The 21,757-nt window shown below is 47.2% G+C and overlaps 6 protein-coding genes across 6 annotated transcripts; 4 read left to right on the forward strand and 2 right to left on the reverse strand.

The window, feature by feature from the left end:
* Positions 1-236: 236 nt before the first annotated feature.
* Positions 237-2,864, reverse strand: F4822DRAFT_438588 (exocyst complex component Sec10; the record flags this gene model as incomplete). The annotated part of the gene is made up of 2 exons (XM_051462535.1): positions 237-2,608; positions 2,669-2,864. 2 exons carry the CDS (start codon positions 2,862-2,864, stop codon positions 237-239), a joined length of 2,568 nt encoding a protein of 855 aa, XP_051310876.1.
* Positions 2,865-3,437: 573 nt separating this feature from the next.
* F4822DRAFT_383089 (Undecaprenyl diphosphate synthase) lies at positions 3,438-5,076 on the forward strand. Its single transcript, XM_051456435.1, has 3 exons — positions 3,438-3,619; positions 3,715-4,120; positions 4,177-5,076. The coding sequence occupies exons 1-3, from the start codon at positions 3,524-3,526 to the stop codon at positions 4,662-4,664; spliced, it is 990 nt and encodes a 329-aa protein (XP_051310877.1). The 5' UTR covers positions 3,438-3,523; the 3' UTR covers positions 4,665-5,076.
* Positions 5,077-5,273: 197 nt separating this feature from the next.
* Positions 5,274-7,813, forward strand: F4822DRAFT_417303 (Met-10+ like-protein-domain-containing protein). Its single transcript, XM_051459439.1, has 6 exons — positions 5,274-5,385; positions 5,445-5,730; positions 5,797-5,898; positions 5,958-6,463; positions 6,526-7,687; positions 7,754-7,813. The coding sequence occupies exons 1-5, from the start codon at positions 5,380-5,382 to the stop codon at positions 7,072-7,074; spliced, it is 1,449 nt and encodes a 482-aa protein (XP_051310878.1). The 5' UTR covers positions 5,274-5,379; the 3' UTR covers positions 7,075-7,687; positions 7,754-7,813.
* A 5,876-nt stretch (positions 7,814-13,689) lies between these two features.
* F4822DRAFT_433634 (uncharacterized protein) lies at positions 13,690-15,508 on the forward strand (the record flags this gene model as incomplete). Its single annotated transcript, XM_051461868.1, has 2 exons — positions 13,690-14,405; positions 14,455-15,508. 2 exons carry the CDS (start codon positions 13,690-13,692, stop codon positions 15,506-15,508), a joined length of 1,770 nt encoding a protein of 589 aa, XP_051310879.1.
* A 1,276-nt stretch (positions 15,509-16,784) lies between these two features.
* Positions 16,785-20,189, reverse strand: F4822DRAFT_383232 (RNB-domain-containing protein). The gene is made up of 3 exons (XM_051456436.1): positions 19,981-20,189; positions 19,602-19,918; positions 16,785-19,551 (listed from the first exon to the last, which is right to left on the reverse strand). Exons 1-3 carry the CDS (start codon positions 20,104-20,106, stop codon positions 16,899-16,901), a joined length of 3,096 nt encoding a protein of 1,031 aa, XP_051310880.1. The 5' UTR covers positions 20,107-20,189; the 3' UTR covers positions 16,785-16,898.
* Positions 20,190-20,753: 564 nt separating this feature from the next.
* Positions 20,754-21,273, forward strand: F4822DRAFT_433636 (uncharacterized protein; the record flags this gene model as incomplete). Its single annotated transcript, XM_051461869.1, has 2 exons — positions 20,754-21,167; positions 21,223-21,273. The coding sequence occupies 2 exons, from the start codon at positions 20,754-20,756 to the stop codon at positions 21,271-21,273; spliced, it is 465 nt and encodes a 154-aa protein (XP_051310881.1).
* Positions 21,274-21,757: the final 484 nt, after the last annotated feature.

Raw genomic sequence — 21,757 nt, forward strand, 5'->3', positions numbered from 1 at the left:
AATCATACACGGTACCGAAATGCTTTAATAACGAGTAGAACGCTGAGTAAAAAGGTATTCGTTCTCACATTGGTATCATCTATTTCATATCGTACAAGAACATGCGTGCGCAATCCAAATCGGCTATATATACGACGTTTCTTGTTTTACCCCATCGTCACTTTTGTTGGGAGGAAGCAAAATCAAATCCTCGTTGTTATTTCCGCTACCACGCGCCGTTTTCCCACTCCAGATATCTACAGGCTCGAAAGCACACCTTGTACGCCGATACTGCGCGCGTCGTCTCTGCTCTGTACAAAGGCCTTGAAATCTGCCTTGGCAAGCTTCTTAACGGCTCCTCCCCTATCAGACCCAGAAGCTCCAGCGCCAGTAGCCAGGTTCCTGGAGCGCTCGCGTAGGGCTTCGGGGCCGATGATGAAGAGGTATGCGATCTCGGAGAGCAGCTCAACGGCGGCCTCGACGTCTTTCGAAAGGGGCCACTCCTTGAGGGTGGCGACGTATTTAGCAACGTCCTTAGTAACCATAAGACCACCCGTGGCGTTAACCTTGAATTTCTTGAAGTGGTCAAAGAGTAACCGCTGTATTTCGGCTGCGAGTTCTGAGCTAAATACCTCGAGGTTAGTTCCGTCGACAGCCTGGGCGATCAATCGTGTACATCGCGACAGGAATAAGCAAGTCGCTGTACATGTTGGCGTTTGCAGGGATTCTATAATGCTAAGCTCGTCTTTGGGTAGGAAGTCCAGCTTCTTCTGCTGGGCGAGAGACTTGGATACCCAGTTGACGATGACGTCTACGGTACTCCGCATGATACTGCCGGCTTTCTTCTCAATACCCTCAATGCCCATTTTAGCTTGAGCTTCCATGCTTCTCCGCACCGTAGTATTGGACTCAGCAAGGCGAATAAGCACGGTATTTATGAAGCGGTCCATCATGCTACTAATAGTTACAGCTGGTTTCACAGAAGGTAGGTAACCGAGATCCGGTTCCGTCTTTATGTTCTCCTGAGATGTGGATTTCTCAAGGGCCGCTTCTAGGGCCGTCTCCACGTAGACTTGGCCCATATTGGACAATAAAAGATTTAGGAGGATGGCGACATCTTTGGGGGTTTCACTCTGGCTTCCAAGCTCTAGGGTTCGCCGAACGCTTTCGGCGAGCCAAGTCAGCATTCGCTTAGCGGTGGCCGTGCTCAGAGCACCTTCGGATTCGGAGACCTCAATCTCATTCTTATTTTTGTCGGTTTCTTGGACACCAGCAACTCGCAACATCATAGCCTTTTGTGTCGGAGTAAGATCGGAAGACTCAAGTCGTTCTAGATAAGCATCTTTGGCAGATGCCATGAGCTGGTTGGTTTGCTGGGCCAATGAAGCCATAAATCCAGTTGGTGCCTTCTTCCGCCGAGAGTGGTAGATATTGTATTTGAAGAGTAATGAGTTAAATAGTTCTTCCAGACTCCTTTTCTCGCGTTCGATATACGAGTTTCCAACGATGTATGGGACAAAAAGCTCCTCCATCTGCTGATCGAGGGTCTGCGATATTTGAGGAGAGCATGGTTCTGGATGTTCTGTAAGGCCATGGGATTTCAAGTCCTCTACCAGAGCACCGATATAGCTTCTGGACGAATGCAGAGACCGTAGAAAGGCTAGCGATGATATAGTATCAGCCTTCTCCAGCACCAATTCTAGCCGTTGCTGTATAGACTGTTGGAATACGCGTTGTATGAACTTAATCAAGACAGTCTCGTAGTAAGGGAATGCTCGCTTGATAATGAAGGATTCTTCCTGCATTACGATTTTAACCTCATCAACGAGAGACTGAAGACTCGGTTCGACACCTGGTGGCTCGGAGTCGGGGTCTGCTAGCTGGTCCCAAGTATCTCCATCCATAGTCACCTCATCAGTAATCAGTTGGTCTCTGTCGATGAAGAACTGGTGTTGGTTCACAAAAACGGCAATCACACTGGCACCTCCATTGAAATCGTATAGTACTTTGGCGCACTCCTTCATATCGTCGAAATTCTGCTTACGGTAGCTGTTGTTGAATTGCTTCAGCAAATCTTGCTCCAGTGTCTCACAGAATTTCTCTAATATCTCTCGGGTATTATGCCTTCGCCCACCATCGCTGTCGCCGTTTGTAACGCCATTACGATAAAGTCCATTGGTATGACCCCAAGATGTAGGGTCCAATCGTTGGCTAATCCGCATTAGTTGATGCGCAATGACGGCACACCTTACTTTGTTCTCGGATCCTCCTTGTCGTTGAATATCATTTAATAATGTTAACTCGCCCGTCTCACTAACCTGAAGCCAACATTGTATTAGAAAGTTAGCGTCCAGCGCCCGCCTTCGTTTCCTATCCAACTCTTCTAGCTTCTCTCCTATTTGAACGGCAATATTCCCACCTGCTTCACCACGGCTGCCTCGATCATTCTCGTTGGGGTTATTGAGAGTGCCATCCAGAGCTTCGAATTGATCGATAGATATGGCTAGCTTGCTGCCTAGAGTTTCGACGGTTTGGTCATGTTGGGCCTCTGCGCGGCGGGCTTGGGAAGAAAGGTCGGATTCCTTTGCTTGCAGCTCCTCGGATAGGTTGCTAAGGCCTTGCAATGCGCCTGGGGGAACGAGCATTAACAAATAGGTTCTATAGACCTAGGGGAAGGGATAGGCCATACTTTCAAAAGTTCGAATCAGTGGTTTCGGATCAAAAGCTTGCTGAGCAGTGCCAGAGCGACGGTTGAACGATACGGCAGTCTCGGCAAGGTCATCTACGAAGTCGCGGACGATGAAGTCCTTATTCGAGAAATCGTCAATTGTAAAGCTAGGGCCCTTTGGAAACAGGGCTCGCGACCCGGAACCTGCCCGCTCCATTGCATTAAGCGCTATCGGGGTATTCGTCTTGCGGCATGGGGAAGCTTGGAGTGAGGAAGCGGTGGTTCAAGGTTGGTGATAGAATCGCGATATTTAGGTGGATGTTGAAGTTGAAAAGATGGTTGTTGCTTAAATGCGACAAGCCCGACAGATTGAAATCGAGAATTGGGGAAGCTACAGCGGAAGTTACAGCACATTACAGGGGTACGACAAGTGCTTGGAGTTGAGGAAACCCCCACTTTACTACGCTTGTAAGGTACGTACCGATGCAACACTCAATCTTTCAACGTTGCACCGCCACTTTTCTTGTGGCTAAGTCTGAAAATATAGAATTTGATTCGCCGCCCTAAGCCCGCGGGTACCCACCTTTGTAGCTTCCATGGGTCAGGTAGCTGAATATCGTGGTCCTGTCGCTCTTTTCGCCGGTTTAACATCTGATCTGTCCTGCCATCCGCCATCCGCCGTCCAAGGAAATCTTGGAATGTAAGGCTTGCTCCTCCAAGCCTACCCATTGCGCGTCACAACGCACATCCTCCTTAGACAGTTGAGGCTATGCGGGCAATCGTTTCTTAAAGACGCATTCTGATTCTTTTTTTTTTCATTGCATTTCTCTTCAAGACCGTTTACATCCGTTAACAACTGTCCTTGTCGCGTTCACTATGTCGTTTACTTCTAAGGACACCAAACTCTATCGGGAGGACGAGAAGGTCGGGCATAAGAAGCTCGACGTAAAAGAGCGAGAGAAACTTGTGAAAGTGCGTATTTAGATCAATTTACTTACAATCTGTCAACGATTAGACTTCAAAATCACATCGCCGGATTCCAACTAACACCCGGTTGTTTCCTATAGAACTACCTTCCCACCCCTCCCAATCGGTCGCGAAGTCATAGTCGGAAGAGAAAGCAAGAAACTTCCCACTTTGGTGTGAGGAAGTTTCTTAGGTCACAACTCTATCTGCTCCTATATATCTTCGTCCACGCAATCTTCTCCGTCTACATCCGAATCCGCATAGCCTACCACGCCGTAGTCCTCCGAGTCCTCTCCATACTTAAGTACCATCACAACACACCCGACTATGTCCGAAGAGACGTCAGCACTCTGAAGAGGATACCGAAACATGTCAGCGTCATATTAACCCTTGAAGATGGTGGGAGGGCAGGAGATGCGCTAGAGAAGCTTGTCAATGAAGTTGCCGAAGTAGCGGCGTGGTGCGCTTCTGCGGGAATTCCTCGATTATCCATATACGAGAGGACAGGTGAATTGGATACATGAACCCCCACACGAGGATCATCAAAACTAACAAACCTGTAGGAGTACTCAAACGATACATGCCCCAGACACATCGTGCTTTGGTGCAAAAGCTTAAGGGCTGGTTCGGGAAGCACCAAGCCCCGCCACTTTCTCTTTCCACCCGCGGAGCATCAACCATCCATACCGCAAACCGGGAGTATCTATCACATGACAATGTTCCGCTAGACGTTCTACTCATTTCTGAGGATGATGGCCGAGAAGCGATGGTAGATCTCACTAAAGTTCTAGTTCAGATGGTTCACAAGGAGAAAATTTCAGCCAAGGATATCACAATAGACGTTCTTGACAATGAACTATCCGAAGCCGTCATGCTAGAGCCAGATTTACTCATCTCATTTGAGCCTTACGTCGATCTTCAGGGATACCCACCTTGGCCGATACGATTAACTGAGATTTACTGTGCGCCCGACAACCAAGGGGTTGGATACCAGGTTTTCCTACGGGGTCTACGAAAATACACGGAGGCAACTTTCAAACTGGGGAAATAAGCAGGCTGGGCTGCAAAGTAGAGGGGGATGTAATCATGACTTTCATTGTCACCTCTCTTAATTGGTTGGGTTTTAGTTGATAGACATTACTGTAGAATGGCGATTTTCTGTTGCCCTTCTTTGGACCGGTCGGAATATGATACCACCATGTTGAAAAAGGATCATTCGGATAGGCGTACATAATAAAATTAAGTGGCTTGCCTCGTGCAAAAATCACTGGTTGTCATTTGGGGGATCGTTACATATCTTGACGCCTCTTAAAAAGCAATGATATTGTGTGACAATTTCATATCCTCCAAACAGTCGTGGTTCATGAGAACGGAACTGCTCGTGAACGGGCACTTCTGCATCTATTCATATTACTAAAATAACCACGCTAAGCCATAAAAACAATGACAGAATGAACATACGATCTCTAATCTTTACGCGATATAGGAGTTCCAAGCTTCTTCCTATAATATATCACTTTTCAGCATCCGACAGCCTTCCGCGTTCAGGCCAATATGTATGACGCACGAGGCCGCAGCCACAGCCATTTTAGCGCGGACCTAATCCCTGCCGGAGTTTTTCCCATCTCCGTGGGGTGGTTTTTTCCCTTATGTACGTACCTTTTTTTTTTTTATAACACAAACCATCAACTGGGGTACGGTGCCTGCGATATCGAAATCTCATCGCGCGTGTGCGCAATCTCATAGTAATCTCATAATCTATTATTATGGCGGTATGCATTACCCCTCCTGTTTATGCTTTTTTTAAGATAAGAAGCTTACGAGTTCGAAGGATGACCCTGCCACAGAGGAGGACAGCATGAGTAGTGTCTTCCGTCCGCCGATCATTCGCTCGGCCTTGGGCGTCTTGGACCGATCGCTCTTTTCCAAGACCGTCAACCTTGCTGCCGCTGCGGTCGCGGACAGGAAGAAAATCTCCGTATGGCGTCAAAAGCTGCTCGAGGACAAAACACTCATATCCCAAGAAAGGATAACCGGCGTGGTGCCTCACCCGGATCAGGCTCTGGCGTCTCTGGGCACGAAATGTCTACTCCTGGATCCCAAAATCAAGGCTGAAGGTAACACTAAGGCCAAAACGAACATCATTTTATTAGTCCTAGTATAATTAACGAATATGTTCACAGTGCCTGAAACATGGACACCCATTATCAAAGATGGCGTGGCTAGTAAGGAGTTAGGGGTAGTTTCATATGACTTATCCCTAGACTATGACTACTGGTCTTACGGTAATACCTACTGTTTAATCACAAAATCTATAGGAGATAGCTATTAACATAGTGTCCAGAGGACGTGATGAAATCTCTCCTTCCCTCTGATTTACGGGATGAGCATGACAGTATTCCCAGCGGTTTCAACCAGGCAGGACATGTTGCGCACATGAACCTGAAAGAAAAATACTTACCTTATAAGAACCTCATCGCACAAGTCATACTCGATAAAAATCCACCTATTAAGACTGTCATCAACAAAATCGCCCAAGTGGGTACTGAATCCGAGTTCCGAACGTTCGCTTACGAAGTTCTCGCGGGGCCAGACGACCTAAACGTCGAGGCGCGAGAGAACGATTGTGTTTTTCGGTTTGATTACTCTAAAGTATATTGGAATAGCAAGCTTGAGGGCGAACACAGACGGTTAATCAACATATTCAAACCGGGCGAGGTTGTATGCGATTTGATGGCCGGGATTGGTCCCTTCGTAGTGCCTGCTGGTAAGAAAGGCGTTTTCGTCTGGGCAAACGACTATAACCCCGAGAGCTACCGTTATCTCGATGAGAACGTCAAACGTAATAAGGTGAGCAGATGGTATACGAATGACACACTGTGGTTCGTGCCGAGCTAACACACCATTATTAGGTCGAACAATACGTGCGACCATTTAATCGAGACGGTCGCACGTTCACCACGGAAGCGGCCGACTTGGTTTATGCGGCATCGACAAACGGCGAGTACGCCACGACAAGACTTAGCGGCAGAGAGAAACGTAGCAAGCATCCAAATGCGAATACTGCCGAAAAGTCAAGACAGATTCAGGAACCTCAACGTATCCCCATTCCTCCAACAATTTCTCATTTCGTTATGAATCTTCCTGCATCCGCCATCACCTTCTTGCCATACTTCCGTGGTCTGTACGCCGGTCGGGAACAGCTCTTCTCTCCTCACACAAATACGAAGTTGCCCATAGTTCATGTCCATTGCTTCGCACCCAAGGCGGATGATGACACGGCTTTGATAGAAATTTGCGAACGCATCTCAACAGAGATCGGCGTAACTATGAAGCTAGGTGATATCGAAAACGCTCATGAAGTAACTGTTACGGAGGTGAGGAATGTGGCGCCCAACAAAGAAATGTTCTGCGCATCCTTTAGAGTGCCCCCTGAAGTGGCATTTGCCGCCCGAGCCTAATTGAGGTCGGATTGGATCTCAGCACAGTAAATAGACGACTCGTTTCGACGGATTACCACTTTGGGCAACAAGGGGCCGTTGAGAGGTATGCAAGTTTTGCGGGTCATGGCGCCAGAAGCATGTGAAGATGTCCATAATATGGAGCGTTACAGCCCAGAACGACCAGGTAGCCAGGCACCTTCTAGACCGATGTGATTCGCTTTACGGCGGGACTCTGGTCGCAGTAGGGTGGTCCGCCACAAATGGCACTGCATAGGGGCCGAGATATATGTATGTTGCTTGTTGGCACCAGGTAGGGACGATTACAGCGCCGTGGAACGTTTCTCATGCATTGCGGATCACCAGGCCCGCCCGTAGGATATTATTTCCCGCACCATCTGCGAAATATTCAATTGATGTGTTACGGGGCGCGCCGCCCTCGGGGAACCGCACCAATCACCCACAGATCTCGAAAATTAAAGGCTATCTGAATAGCGCCGGCCCATGTCGAAAATAGAGATGTACCCTCTTCTTCGTCTGAAGCTGTATAGATAAAGGGGGGGTCGGTGCGATAGCCGAAAAACGTTCATGCAGATAAGCCTGCATGGCTGTAACGCTGAGTATACCACTGTGGCTGAATTAACGAGGCCTATTGGATAATTGTCCAGAGTCTTCGTTAAAGCTGGTTGGGCTAGCTCACCTTTTCATGCTTAATATGTGCAGCTATACCGGCAAGGAAGTTGATGCAACTTGCAACACTGCAAATTGTTAGCTTCCTGCGGTCTTACGATAGTGTTTCGTGTTGCTGCGAATCCTGTAGCTGCTTTGATACATACCTCAATGATTTTACGTGATAAGTTTTGTTAAAATGAGACTAGGTCTACGGGGCTAATGATGCACAACTTGGAGACCCTGTTTATTTGATCGTATAAGCAATCTCTTATTCGAAGTTCGAGACTCGCGCTCGGATTTACGGTCAGGCCGGAGCTTTCCATATACGGATGAACCCGGACACAGTATTAGATACCCGGTAGGCCGCTCTTTATCCTCCGTTCTGCCGGCAAAAGCCCGTCTATCGGGAATTACGCCCACAAAGAACATCGCCTCTTTGAAGGAGAAATCACTCCTGGTGGAAGCGAAGTATGGTGAGCTACCGGTTCGAAATTGAACGTGGAGAAAACATGCAAGGTCGGGCTGTACCGCTGAGCCTAGTCATGTATGACATTCCATCCAACAGAGGGGAAGCCTGAGGAAAGATTGTTGCGCGGTTGCGTAGTTGCGATTTGTGACGAGCCCCGTTATTCCCTTCGTTTGTAGGAACAAAGATAAGGCACGGCAATAAGGATGCATAGACGGGCTGCCGAGTAACCCGCTAGACTTCGGGGGGGATACTCCTGTCCTTCCTAAATGCGAGACCGCAAATGCAAGTGATGATGCGATGACGATACCTCGACGTTGCGAGTAACCAGCAATTTGATCAAGTAGTTCAACATCGGACCTTTGTATACCTGGGCGAATTGGTATTTTTATCAAATCAACGTGAGATCCATTCCTGCCGAGAAAGCTCCTGTTGTCCATTAATAGACGAAGGAAAATATATTACAACACACCAAGTCGTTCACACCGGCACGTCCTAGCAAATAGTTGGGCTACGAACCGATGCTTCGGCAAATAGCAAGAGGTACGGGTTCCGTATATTTAACTTTGTGATTCTCTTCCGTCGGTTGCTTATCGGGTTCGAGACCATCGTTAACTCGGGACGACTCGAAATTGGGTGCCCACCTAGGACCCAGGAATATGTTTTGATGGAGATCTGAAGCTTTGGTGTTACCAACAGCTGCAACTGTTCAAGGATCATAGCTGTTGTCCACCGTGCGGATGCTTGGAGAGTTCCTAGCTACCCTACTAACGGAGGCGCTATAAAATAGCTACAGGACCTTGCATAGCAGCAAACTCAACCCCGCGGGTAACGGTAACGATTTGTATGCCGAGTGAGAATGTAGTTTTATCCATAAATTTTTTTTCTTTATGCTTGCGAGAAAATATCGTTAGGAGAGCTAAGGCTTAGCTCGGTGCCGTTTTAATTCCGAGAAGCCATGTGTAGTGGGATAGCCATTATAGCAAAAGAGCTAATACTAGTTCTTAGTTAGTATTTACCAAACTACTGGTGAGGTATCTCCCCCTAACGAGGTGATCGAGTGTAGAAGATAGCGATATATTCCAGCGACGTGCACTAGGTTAGAGATCTTGGGATCGTCAGCATGGCCACAGTTCTTAGATTTGCCGTTCTCGCATATCGAAAAGCTAGTCCAAATTGGAGGCATAAACGATTATAGATTGGAGTCGCCATCTTACTGTTTGTTGTGCATACGATCGCGAGATGAGGGCATTAAGCCGACGTCATCGTCGTCGGGTCGGTGTGCAAGGAATTAGAAATCGGTCACTCTTTGTTGTACCACGACTTGGCAAAAGCCCTTGCCGATTCCAGGGTTCTGTGTACCAAGTATGGCAGCAGCGCCAAGAGACCCGCGACGATGGATTTGGCTTGCCTCTAGCTTTCCAGTGAGGAGTTGCTACGTGAAATTTAGTCAATATTCAGCTTTTAAAATGAGATGTTGCCTGCAGGACAAGTTAGCAAACTATGGCGTGTCGACAGACCAACCCCGTCGCACGACTCGAGACTATGTGCAGTTGCAGATTTGTGATACTTGACATGTCTTGTACACAGCTGAAGAAATTATGGCGACCTAGTGGTTTAGTGGCCATTGCAGGAATTGGATATCAATGCCGTCTAGAGATCATCTATCTTTGACCCTAACCTGGCTGGATGCAGAATGCAGAGACTGTTCTAGTATGAGGGTAGACGAGGCGATTGCCATCCATTGGCGATGACATTCCAAACCAACTCATTACGTCTGCCAGGTGACCGAAGTGACGTAGGAGCCTGATTGTGTACGTAAAGGAGATTCACCAGAACCAGTTCGTCGATGGCATAGGTGAAGAAGATCCAAGGAGTTTGACAAATGAGAAAAGAGAAAGTTTGGAGATGGTCAATAGGCCACGGAGCTTACTCGATGCGGGCAAGTCACACGGGCTACTGCGGGGGTGGGGGGGAATTGGTGTTGGCGTCGTGGTACAAAGCATGGAGTAACCTTCTAAAGTTCCAAGTATAATAATACATGTACAGTATAAACTTTACGTAGTACCAAAACGGGTTATGTTGTGACGTTGTGCATTAGCATAACTATCAATATAAGACGGATTGTCACATTCTTTCCCCGGATTAGTTATTCCTATGATTGTCTGGGGATATTGTAAGGCAAGACAAGGCATGGAGTAGGAGATGGGGAAAAGGGGTTAAATGTGAACCAGATCTCAGTAGCTGAATAGGTGGATAGATAGCGTGACGGTCAATCGGGACTGGCTTATAAAACTAGTATAAGCGATGAAAAGCAAATAATGGGGATGATGGATCGTATAGGTAACTTTCGACTAGAAGACGTCGTTTGCGTGTCGGCCGAAGCTATACTCCACAAGTTCGTTAGAGGGATAAAAAAAAAAAAAAGTCTTCAATCCATTGACTTCTCTTATCCGTACTGTATCGACTTGACTCGGAATACCCAAGTGGGCTATGGCGATTTTAACCCATAAAGACAATGCTTATCAATTGATATATCGGTATTATTTAAATGAGGATCGAATACCGCCTTCCCTACCTACATAGGCTAGACCTACTTTAAAGTTGACGGAATATTACGCCATTTCATATTTCTCTTAAAGTACATTAGGTACTTAGATAGAAAATTAGAGAGTGACATGACCTAATAATCTATCAGAGTAAGATTCCTCTCACTCTTTTATTCTTATAATTACGCATCTGACAACCCGGAGTCCCGTTACAGCACCTAACTACCTAACCACATAAAACCGGCACTCATACTCGGCGTTTACCGCAAATACGCCCATCCTCTTTTGTCTGCGGCCGTCTTTCGCATCGGCCCCTTGCAACGTTGACGAAATAGGCTTTTCTAGCCCGTCCGGGGAAGATAACCTACACGCCCATCAAGGTACTGAAAACTGTTGATCTTCTGAAGAACCTTGTGCAACCTAGAATTCTAGCCCTTTATGGTAGTCTTTTTTACTACGTATGATAGTGGGCTTGGCGCAAGGCACTTAGGCACTTAAGAAAAAAAAAGCGTACTGTATTCCGCAAGGGGGGCTACTTATGTGATGAAATGATGCCCATTGGGATGCCCGATATGAGGTCTTAGCAGCGACAGAACTTACGTATGAGTCCGTTCGCACCCGAGTTATCTGGGTCGATTACCTCAATATCCACGTTTCCAAAAGAGAACCTTTTCATTAATGCACACTTCTCATAGTTCCTTGATTCATCGGGAAGGATGTAGAAGGGAAGGGGCTGAATAGAAAAGGGACAATGAAGGATCGAGAAAAAAATGACCCATTAATACGACTTATGGTCTAGCCTGCGTTCTACACAATTTTTTTTCTCCTAGCGAAGCGTAAACTGAGACACTCTAGATTCGGTCCATATATCTAAAAGCCCACACTTTTGTTGATTCTGATTTGATACTTATTTATCGAACCCGGCTATTTCGCGATTTTTTTTTCTCTTACTTAACAGCGGCGACCCTCGATGGCCGTGAACCATTAGCAAGGACAGGCGATCGAAACTGACCGCTCAGATATTATGTTAGAAACAGAAACAGAATAGAAAAAAAACAAACTCCACTTTAATACATGAATACCTGTCGCAAACTGCAACTCGAAGGAGGTATCAACTGCGGTGCACTTTCATACATACATTATGTATGCACTTGTAATAAGCCCGCATGTGTTGTACCGTACGCGTGCAGCTCAATATGCATGTATATACATGTACCTAATGTATGTATGTAGGTAAGTAAGTGCAGGTGTGGACGTGTACTGTATTGGCGATGCGAGGAACTGTCTTAACTAAAGTACTCAGTCTAGGAGAATTATGTGTATGCGGCCTCGCCTATCTCTGGGTACCCGCGTTAGTGAGGGTCTAGAAGTCTGAAAGTCTGGAAGTTGTCGACGCAAAAACTCTCCTTCCATGGAAGTTAGCGTATGGGCTGGAGTGTATCTTAATTCTCCTTCCCTGAATTTTCCCCACTTCTTCTATTCTAGTTCCGGCGCATAGGTACATAACTTAGTGGATCTAAACTCGATGTTATCAGCTCTCGTAGTTCATACGCAAGTCCTGCACCAAACTTCAGGGAAAACCCGGCTTTGTCCTGCACGTATTGTAAATCCATATGTCCTCTTATCTTGCCAATTTCGAGGGATGTTTATGTACGTCCCGGCAAAGCCCAAGCACACTTCATAGGAACATACGCAATGGAAAGTTCCAATTCTTTAAATGGTGACAAATTACCTGCTCATTATACCTAGGTTATGTACCTATATATGCAAGTAAGTAGGTACTTACATTATACCTAGGTAGATACCTACCAGCACATAATCTGAGGCTGCCTTTAAGGTTACTCAATACACCCATATATGTACATGTCTGTATGTACGTGCCTATAGATAAGGTGAATGGTATGTATATGCGAGTACATACATGTGTACGCCATGTATGGAATAATTCGTAGGTGGATGGCATATAACCAAATGCAGACAAGAGCAAGAGAGTTAGACTAAGTCTGGCATGACTAACCTAAACGCAATTGACTTCAATTCGTACCTACCTCATTCTATTTTAGAGCCCTCCATCTTCCCACTGTTCCCACCTTATATTTTTTATTATTCATGCGTAAAAAAAAAGAGCCACCCCTCCGTGGTACCTACCACCATCCCATATATACCTACTTAGGTACATTAGGTAGTTTCCAGTTTCCATCCAGGCCGAGTCATCCATGTCACCCTCGCTCCGTGAGTGGCTGGCCCTGTTAAACTGTTAACCCATCAACCCCTCAATCCTCCCTGTACATCCTTGCAACCTTCCGATCTCCCGGAATTCCACCTTCTGGTCTTCTTGTCTTGTCGTACCTAAGTACCTAGGTACCTTCGCACCCGGCTTAGGGCAACTTACTGTACTAACCTTTTTGCCGCGGATCGTTTTCGATTCAATCAATACTTCCAATACTTTCAATTTCAATACTGCAGAACCACAAAACCGAACCCAAGTTTCTTAAGCCTCTTATCTAGACCGGAATCCCTCCCACGCACATCACCCACACAACCTACATATTCCTTCGTTCCAATTTCACGATCCCGGATTTTTACCTAACCTGACAAAACCTTCCTCGCGTCGATTCGACATCCGCATTGTCCAAACTGAACAATTCCACCCCTTTGTACTGGAAAAGGTGAAGTGTTATATCGATATTTCAAAATTCGATTTCCTGGTTGCGTACTACCTACGGCCTGTCACGTCATTCGGAATTCCTTCTGGACGAACAGCAACAATTTGGACTAGTTTATGACCAATGGAGTCTTAAACGAATCCTACCGTGAATTTATTCGTTCCTCCAATTGTAGGCGGTAGTACCGTGCCCATGAAGGCCGGCACCTAACCTACTTTGGAGCTGCAATCGCTGGAGGACACCGAATACTTTTTGCCCCGGAGTTCAACTGCGATATTTCGAGATGGCCGTCGTACTCCCTTCGGAGGAGAACGACCTCTTCGCCCCGGCGGCTTTGAGGAGATCACATTCCCAATCGAAATTCATGTCAAAATCCGCGCAGGGTTTTCATGCATCGGTCCCAACGCCTAAGATGGACGAAACATTCCACGAGTCGTATCATGAAGCTTACAGCCATAGACCTACTCATATCGTACCCAACTCCAGCCCGTCTTCTGCTCCATCCTCTCCTCGCACACTCCAGCCCGAATCTACCGATCCATCATATTCTTCCACGCCGGCCACCAACTTATCCTTAGATGGGCAATGCGAAGACGACATCCGCATTCAGTCGGATGACCACATCTTTGTGCATGAGTTTGATCATAACCCATATTTCGACCCACTCGAGGATTTAGAACCACCCCCGAGCCCTCGAACGGGCGACTCATATACCGTTTCTCCTACAGATCCTAATACATCGGCGACTACCTCGCGTCCAGAGTCGCCAGATTCTTTAGAACGCGCTGATGATGACACGGCGGTTGAGCATCATCCCACTCAACATGTCGACTACCTATCACACGATTGGAGAGAAGAAGACATTTGGTCATCTTGGCGTTATATAGTCTCCAAAAAAAGCGAATATAGCAACGGACCGCGGCTGGAGAACGCATCTTGGAGGACATGGATGAAAGCCAAATATAAGTTAAAAACAGTGACTCCTGAGACGCTGAATTGGTATGTTTGCCCTTGATCTTCTGTTTCAAAATCCTTACCCATTCTATAGGCTCAAGGACTGCGACGTGACTTGGTTGTATGGTCCTCTACAAACTCGCCATGGGGAGCTATTCTCGAACGATGCGGAACAAGGAAGCTCGACGTTATCGAGGTGCGACTCGTTTGTCAGCAAGAAGCCCATCCTTAAGAAGAGAAGCATGTCGGAAATTATGCTTCAGCGATCTCTCTCTTCCTCCTCTCTTCTAAAGCAAGCTACGGCAGCCGTCCAGGCCCAACAAAAGGATGCTACCGTCCGTGTTGGGCGGCCAATATTACACCGGGCTACAACGGATTATGTTACATTTCCCTTCTCGTCTAGGAGAAGAAGCCACGAGAACACAAGCATTCTGGCCTCGACAGCCTCTTCTGGCATAACATCTCCCTCCTCAGAGCGAAAACACATCCATTTCGACGAGCAAGTCCAGCAATGTATTGCAGTTAATGTCAAGGGGGATGACGAAGATGAAGACGAGGTAGACCACTTCCGTTGGAGATATGGTGATGACAGCGATTCCGATGACGGTGCAATCATGATGAAGAAAACCAAGACATCAAAGAAGCCTGTCATTCCTCGAAGAAGATCTCCAGTGAACACGCCCAATGAGAGCAAGACCATCGCCATGTTACCTTCAACTACCTTGAAGTACCGAGAGGATACGCCGACGCCAGAGACAGCGATGAAACACAGTACCGGTAACTTGAGGAGTCCGATCTTGTCACCATCACCTTCTCAAGAGACACTCAGACCCTCTCGAGCTTCGAGCTCATTCTTTGCAGAGGACGATGAAGGAGGTGAGCTATATGAGGAGGGCGAATCAACTCCACTATCCAGTCCAATAAATGCAGCATCTCATTTTAAGCAGCCTATTCCGCAACATACAACGTCTACGAGTACTACCGCAGTTGAGCCGACTGGCATGCGTCGGACAGAGAGTGGAATGTTTATGCCATTTGAAGAGGGCGACGTTCAGCCCAATGATGGGATCATTGGTCGAGTAATAGACACAGTCAACACTGCCCGAGATATTGCTCATGTCATCTGGAACGTCGGTTGGAGAAAATAAGGGGTTTATGTGCATTTGGTATTATTTTGGTCAACTGGGCAAACAATTGTTCAATAATTAGGCCCTGGGTGCAGTTAATTTCACACAAATTCGACTCCCCGACACACCATAAGGGCCTCGTCACTCGCAAGCGCAGAGTCTATATTCTACGAGAAGTTGGCCATCGTGCCAATATTTTTTTCGAGTATATCATATTTCTGCCAAGGAGCATACGTATTTGGGACTGGAGTACGGAAGAGGAATAAATGGAGCGGAATCACGGCACAACCAAGGGTGATATCCTTCCAAACGGCGATTTTACGGGGCGTTACATGAATTGATTACCAAGGGAAATTATACCGTCGGCGGGCGGGTTAAGGTGTACCAGAGTCTATTTTACCTAGAGGGGAAAAGCAATCCATATTATCGAATTGCGTTATTGGAGCGTATCCGAAAAATATTTTATCAGTTACGAAGAACATCTACAGTGTTCGTATAAGCTGTGCTACTCGAGGGGCGGATTGCTCGGCCAAGCATAGTACTACTGGACGTCTGTGGGGGAATCGTGGGATCGTCGTTTGTGTTTGTGTTACAACTACATAGCGCGGCGCAGAACGCAATCGAAGCTCATCTACCTAGCTATCACACCGGTCTGCATGGATTTGGAGCCACGCCTCGATTGTTAGAGCCTCATTAGCCTCTAGGCGGTTTTACCGAAGCTTACATGTTCTCGATAAGGGGGCAAAACAAGTTGACACCAGTGCTTACAGCCGCGGTACATCACGATACATCAAAAATACATTATAATACAAAATAATATTCACGAGTCTTGCTTGCGGAATTAAGACACTTTGCTATGTGGTTCGCATGTGATGCTATCCAGCCAGTTAATTGCTATGTAACTGTTTTCGTAGTCAAGCAAAGAAAGGAATCCCCATCACGGGGATAAGGCTTTGAAACAAATGTTTTTCGATGACCTATTGGTCAATGTTGATTGAAAAACTATAAGTGAAACAAGAATCCAACTAGATCGCAAGATTTTGCCGTTATTTATGAGACCTGGAGCCAAGAGCCGCATTTGTATCCTCGTGGGCGAATCCATGTCGTAGATCCGGTTCTGTACGAGGCGTTCTCGAGAGAGCACATGTGATACAATGCGTCATAGTAGTAAAGAAAGCAGAGACAGACCGCTGTAGATGTCTCAGATACTAGATTTCTAGGTCTTAGATTCTGCACAAGTGGCAGAATTTCTTAGAGGGAGAAATTACGTACGTCGTATTCTACATTATCACACCGACCAACGCCACATCGATCTAGTTATCTATACAATCTTACATATCGCGTCGAGTCGAGTCAATACTTTCCATGTTTGCCTCATATACCGAAATGCAGTTTAGTCGATTGTCTCCGCTTAGACCTCCGCCTTCACCCCCTCTCCACCCCCAGCCAGTAATCCACTCTCCTCGTCGCCACTCTTCTTATCGTCGGTTTTCTCAATAACCCTGAGCACCTCGACAAGGATCTGATTGGCATGGACATTGACATCCTGCAGTTTGACCTCGTACACGTCGCCGACGCGAGCATCGGCCATTTTGAGCACGTCGTTGAGGGCGTCGGGGCGTAGCCTAGCAGAGCGCTCAAACCAATCTAGCCGTCCTTGGATAGACCGGCGCCCGTGGACGTGCACAACGCTGAAGCGAAACGTCTCGGGGAGCTGGGCCTCGCCAAATCGCCACGCTCGCACCAGCGCCTGCAGGATCCACTGGTCTCCACCGTCCCCGCTAGCCAACGCGCGAGCCTGCTTTTCGCGCACCCGGATCATCGGCAGCATACGGTCCAGCCGCTCGCGGCTGAAAGGGAGGAACGAAGCGTCATCATCTTTGTTCCCTATCAGGCTTGTCCCACGACGGCGCTCTTCGAGAAGGGCTGCCTCGATCTGCCAGTGGACGATCAAGTCTGAGAACCGACGCAATGGCGACGTCGCCTTAGTGTACATATCAACGCCGAGGGTGAAGTGTGGTCCAGCCGTCGTAGTAATCTCATCGCTTCCTATGAGAGCATGTAGTTGGCGCCACTGGTTATCGTCCGGCCGGATCCCTGCTTTGAGGAGTGGGTAAAAGACATCACGAGTGTACTGCTGGACCTGGGCGGCGTTCTGCACAGCATGGGGTTGCGAGCGGAATGGGATAGGAATCCCACGCTCATGACACCATCGGGCCGCGATCTCACCTGCCAAACGCATAGCGTGCTCGACTAGGTCAGTCGCAGTGCGCTGGGAGTATGCCACGCGAATCGCGGGATCCCCCAAAATGGACACTAAGTTATTTTTCTTATCCCACGGGATATGATCAAAATATGCCTGAGCCTCAGGTCGTGGTTGGAAGAAGGGCGTCGCACCTTTACTCAGCCGTATTGTTTGGATCGCCCTCCCTAGTTCAGAAAGCAATGTTAATTCCTCCTTCTGGTCATTGCTCAGATCCTTGGGCCTGGTCATCTTTCTTGGTGCCGGTTTGGCTTTCGGAATAGGGCCAAGGCTCATCTCTGCTTTTTCTTCTGTGGTAATAGGATCATTTCGTTTACCCTCTATCGCCGAGGAAACATCTTCGCCTGTCATGTAGACGACATCCTCCAGGATCCCCGGTGTGATATTGTGTTCTAGAATGACACCTTCTTTGTCCATTAATGCACTGAACGTCAAGCAAGGTCTACCTGGGGCCAGAGAAAATCTGCCTTGGCTAATAGAATCGGGTAGCATACGCTCAAAGTGGCCAGATAGGTATATCGTTTGTGGGATCAATTCGGCGTGCTTAGCAACCGGGGTCTCAGCATGGATTGAAGAAGCTGGGTCGGCTACATGAATATGGATCCAGTATTGGCTTGGATTGGGGGTCCGCTCGATCGAGACAGCATCATCAATATCCACGGTAGCCTCAGAGTCGATACAGTACGCAGTCACGTTTTCCCAGACCTTCCTCATAGGTGCCAGAGCATCATCCTTCAAGTGGCGATCGAGCATGCCGAAGTAAGGTCGGATATAACTCCCTCCCCGCTGAATATCGACGCCCGGGAAACGCAAACCATACCGAGCTGGAATTTCCCATGATGGGATCCAACCAATTTCTTGAAGAAAGGTCCAGCCCGTCGACACCGCGAGATGATTTGCATCGTGATATCTGTCAAGCGCTCGTAAAATACTAGACCCGAGACATTGAAGCCGTGAGTAGGCTGGAAATTTCTGGTAACTAGCCCACAGTTCCATAAATTGTAATATTTCTAGCTCCGTCTTGGACCATTGATTTGTGGCGAATTGCGAATTAAACAATGGTTTCGTCCATGGCCCAACCATACCGCTATTTGTAAATTGTCGATGTTTTCGACTATGATCAATTAAATCGCGTGCCTTTTCGATAAATCCATGGAGTGGGACCCAGCTACCTTGCTTGGTAGTAACCGGCCCGCCGTCCTTTTCTAGGTAACTTCGCACCATGATTTCGACCCACTGTATGACCCGTACCTCAGACAGCGGGCTCACTTCGAAGAGGTAGGATCTCTTGTGGCCAGTTCGTCTGAGTGGCCTAAAGAACACTTCGTCCTGGAATAGAGCCCTGTGCACAGCATACAAAGCTCTATGGTCGTATTTCCCATCTTTTAGATAGGACTCAGGAAGTAGTAATTCGGTAATCTCGTGGAGGGTTAGATATCGATGCTTTACCGGGTCACCAATGAAGGCGCTAGACGCATCTAGTGTGCCAGCGTTCTCCTGGTACACGGCTTCGGCTTCCTGAACAAAACCCAGCATTTTGCGTAGCAGTGAGGCTCCTGCTTTCCTTGAAGGACCATGGCCGAGATCTTGGAGGGCGTTAAGAGTTTCTACCGGCGTGTCGCCAGATGGCAGCTCCTTAATGACAGGCTCAAGTTCCTTTGGCTGAACAAAATTGTGAACGACGAAAAGTGTCTTGACGCCTAGGCCGGTGAACCACTTTCCACTGCTTGTGTAGTAGTGCTCATAGCCATTATACCGGCCCAGGCAAATTGCCAACATCGGTCTCCTCGAGCCGTCGGAGCTATTGGAGTTTAGCAAATGTTAGAGTTAAAATATAAAGGGCCTACATACCTCAACTCAACCATATCTCCAGGATTCAAAGTGGCATCCTCAGCGCGTAAGTCGCCCAATTCATCCCCATCAAAAAGTGGCTCGGAAATCTCGAAAGTACCCATGGAGACATTTTGCGGGCGAGTAAAGCTATTGGCTAGCTCGCCATATTCTGGATAGTCTTCTACCATGGGGTTCGCTTCATCTCGATTCTCCTCATCCCATATTGACAGACGTTCTCGGATAGGAAGCTTTACCTTCTCACCTTTCTCTCCTGTGTGTACTTGTGCATTTGAACTACCGCCATTCGATATGGGATGTTGCACAGTTGCCAGAGTCTGTATCGATATATTAGCACCCGCACTTTGATGATTCTCGTATGAGGCATAGAATTCCATACTCTTTTCCATGATGGGTAGCTAGTTCTTGGCAGAGACCTCACATCCGCCCGTGGAAACACGTTAGGTGAGAGCTTTCGTGAGGCACATCTCCAGCAGACATAAGGCGCATTCGAATTCCGTAACATCCTCTGGATGAAAGAAACGTGAAAGAGATATGTCTAGTCTGGTATAAAATTCTGTTGTCTTGGTTGTTCGTGGCAAAATTTATTGTTGAAGGTTGCAACTTTTGACAATGAATAAGTGGGTCCATCTAACTCTTTTGCCGGCTAGATCGCCTCCGTTTACAGCCGTTGTCGGTCCGCCACCATCCCCTTATTATATGTAGTGGGAGTATAATCTGAGAACGAATTAATTACGTAGGTGACTTCCTATATTCTATCTTGCATAGTTGGTGATGATTCTAGTCTTCCAGGGCAAACTATGAAAAAAAAAAGTATAGTCATCTCTTGCAAACGAACATATAACCCGCCACTAACCTATTCTATCTTCGAAACTCGCACAAAGACTCAATTGGCTTTTATATGTAACTCTTAGTTTTCAATTACATCAGGAATCGTAGTAACTAGTTATTCAGTGAAAGAAATATCATGAACTTGCCTTCGTGACCAGCTATACCATACCCTCAAAGGCGGATGAGTATCTTTGTCCAGCAATCGGGTTATTGTACGAACCATCGAGTCCTAGAAACCACCATCCTTTTTACAACTTCATTCCACTCCATCTGAAACTCTACCGCCGTAATTCTGAGCACCTACAGAACCTACCTGAAAACATGGGCATCAAAAAATTCGCAATTCTGATACTGGCTGGAAACGCTCTTGCGCAGATGTCCAGCATGGATATGGGAGGCGGCGCTTACTCCACAAGTGAGATGTCACCAGCTTCACAGCCAGCGGATTCCTCAGTGGACACCCCCAGCTCCTATATGGGAAGTAGTATGGTAACTTCGGCGTCAGCGGAAGCTACTACATCTGCATCGACATCGTCCAGTGGATATGCCAGCGAATCCGCCTCGATGTCAATGGCATCGTCCATCTCTAGCGTCTTCATGACTGACGCGTCTTCCATGGCTACCGGGACAGGAACTATGTCGGATATGCCAATGGGAACTGGCGGCATGATGCCGAACGCTACAAGCACCGGGCAAACTCCGCCTACTGGAGCTAGTGCTGTGAACTCGGTTTCGGTACGTGCTAAATATGCTTGAGGTCATACTGAGTATTGAAACTAACTCGGTGTAGATTGGGCTTTTCGTTGCATCAATGGCCTTCGCCGCCTTGGTGCAGATGTAAGGAAAACGGTTGGATACACTGGTCGCCGATTAGCAATGTAATTGCATGAAATCCGAATGAACTGGAGAAGCCAACTTAGAATCACGAACAACCTTCCTAATTCCTAGGTCTTGCGACTGTTTGACCGGTAAAGCCAAGTCGGATTTCGCCCATAGGTCGGCCCACTACCCACAGTATACGCCGCGTTACTATATCTTAGAATCATTACACTCTCCTTAGTCATTTCTATGAAATTGGAAGAAACCAATATAATATCCCCTTCAGATATGGGGTGGGTAATTATATCATTAGTAATACTTTAGGATACAATGGAAATAGAGAGGGATAAGTCGTGTATAAACAATTCCTGTCCGATTCTCCTAAGCCTGAATAAATTTATTTTGACGTTGATAATATCCCGATATCAATAGAAATTGTTAGTATACCTGTTAATAAGCATGAGTTCTTGAGGCTCTTGGAAGCCTTCTCTTCGCCGAACAACCTC

The sequence above is a fragment of the Hypoxylon trugodes genome (assembly GCF_022578975.1).
Source record: "Hypoxylon trugodes strain CBS 135444 unplaced genomic scaffold F4822scaffold_9, whole genome shotgun sequence".
Taxonomy (NCBI): Eukaryota; Fungi; Ascomycota; class Sordariomycetes; order Xylariales; family Hypoxylaceae; genus Hypoxylon; species Hypoxylon trugodes.

Excerpts from the sequence above, each read along its gene's own strand:
- F4822DRAFT_417303 (XM_051459439.1), top strand. Across the intron at positions 5,731-5,796 it reads TCCCAAAATCAAGGCTGAAG|TGCCTGAAACATGGACACCC; the intron begins GTAACACTAAGG and ends ATATGTTCACAG. Across the intron at positions 6,464-6,525 it reads AGAACGTCAAACGTAATAAG|GTCGAACAATACGTGCGACC; the intron begins GTGAGCAGATGG and ends CACCATTATTAG.
- F4822DRAFT_383232 (XM_051456436.1), bottom strand. The coding sequence starts at position 20,106 with ATGTTACGGAATTCGAATGCGCCTTATGTCTGCTGGAGATGTGCCTCA. Across the intron at positions 19,919-19,980 it reads GCTACCCATCATGGAAAAGA|ACTCTGGCAACTGTGCAACA; the intron begins GTATGGAATTCT and ends ATATCGATACAG. Across the intron at positions 19,552-19,601 it reads GGAGATATGGTTGAGTTGAG|CTCCGACGGCTCGAGGAGAC; the intron begins GTATGTAGGCCC and ends AAACTCCAATAG.
- F4822DRAFT_383089 (XM_051456435.1), top strand. The coding sequence starts at position 3,524 with ATGTCGTTTACTTCTAAGGACACCAAACTCTATCGGGAGGACGAGAAG. Across the intron at positions 3,620-3,714 it reads AGCGAGAGAAACTTGTGAAA|AACTACCTTCCCACCCCTCC; the intron begins GTGCGTATTTAG and ends TGTTTCCTATAG. Across the intron at positions 4,121-4,176 it reads ATCCATATACGAGAGGACAG|GAGTACTCAAACGATACATG; the intron begins GTGAATTGGATA and ends ACAAACCTGTAG.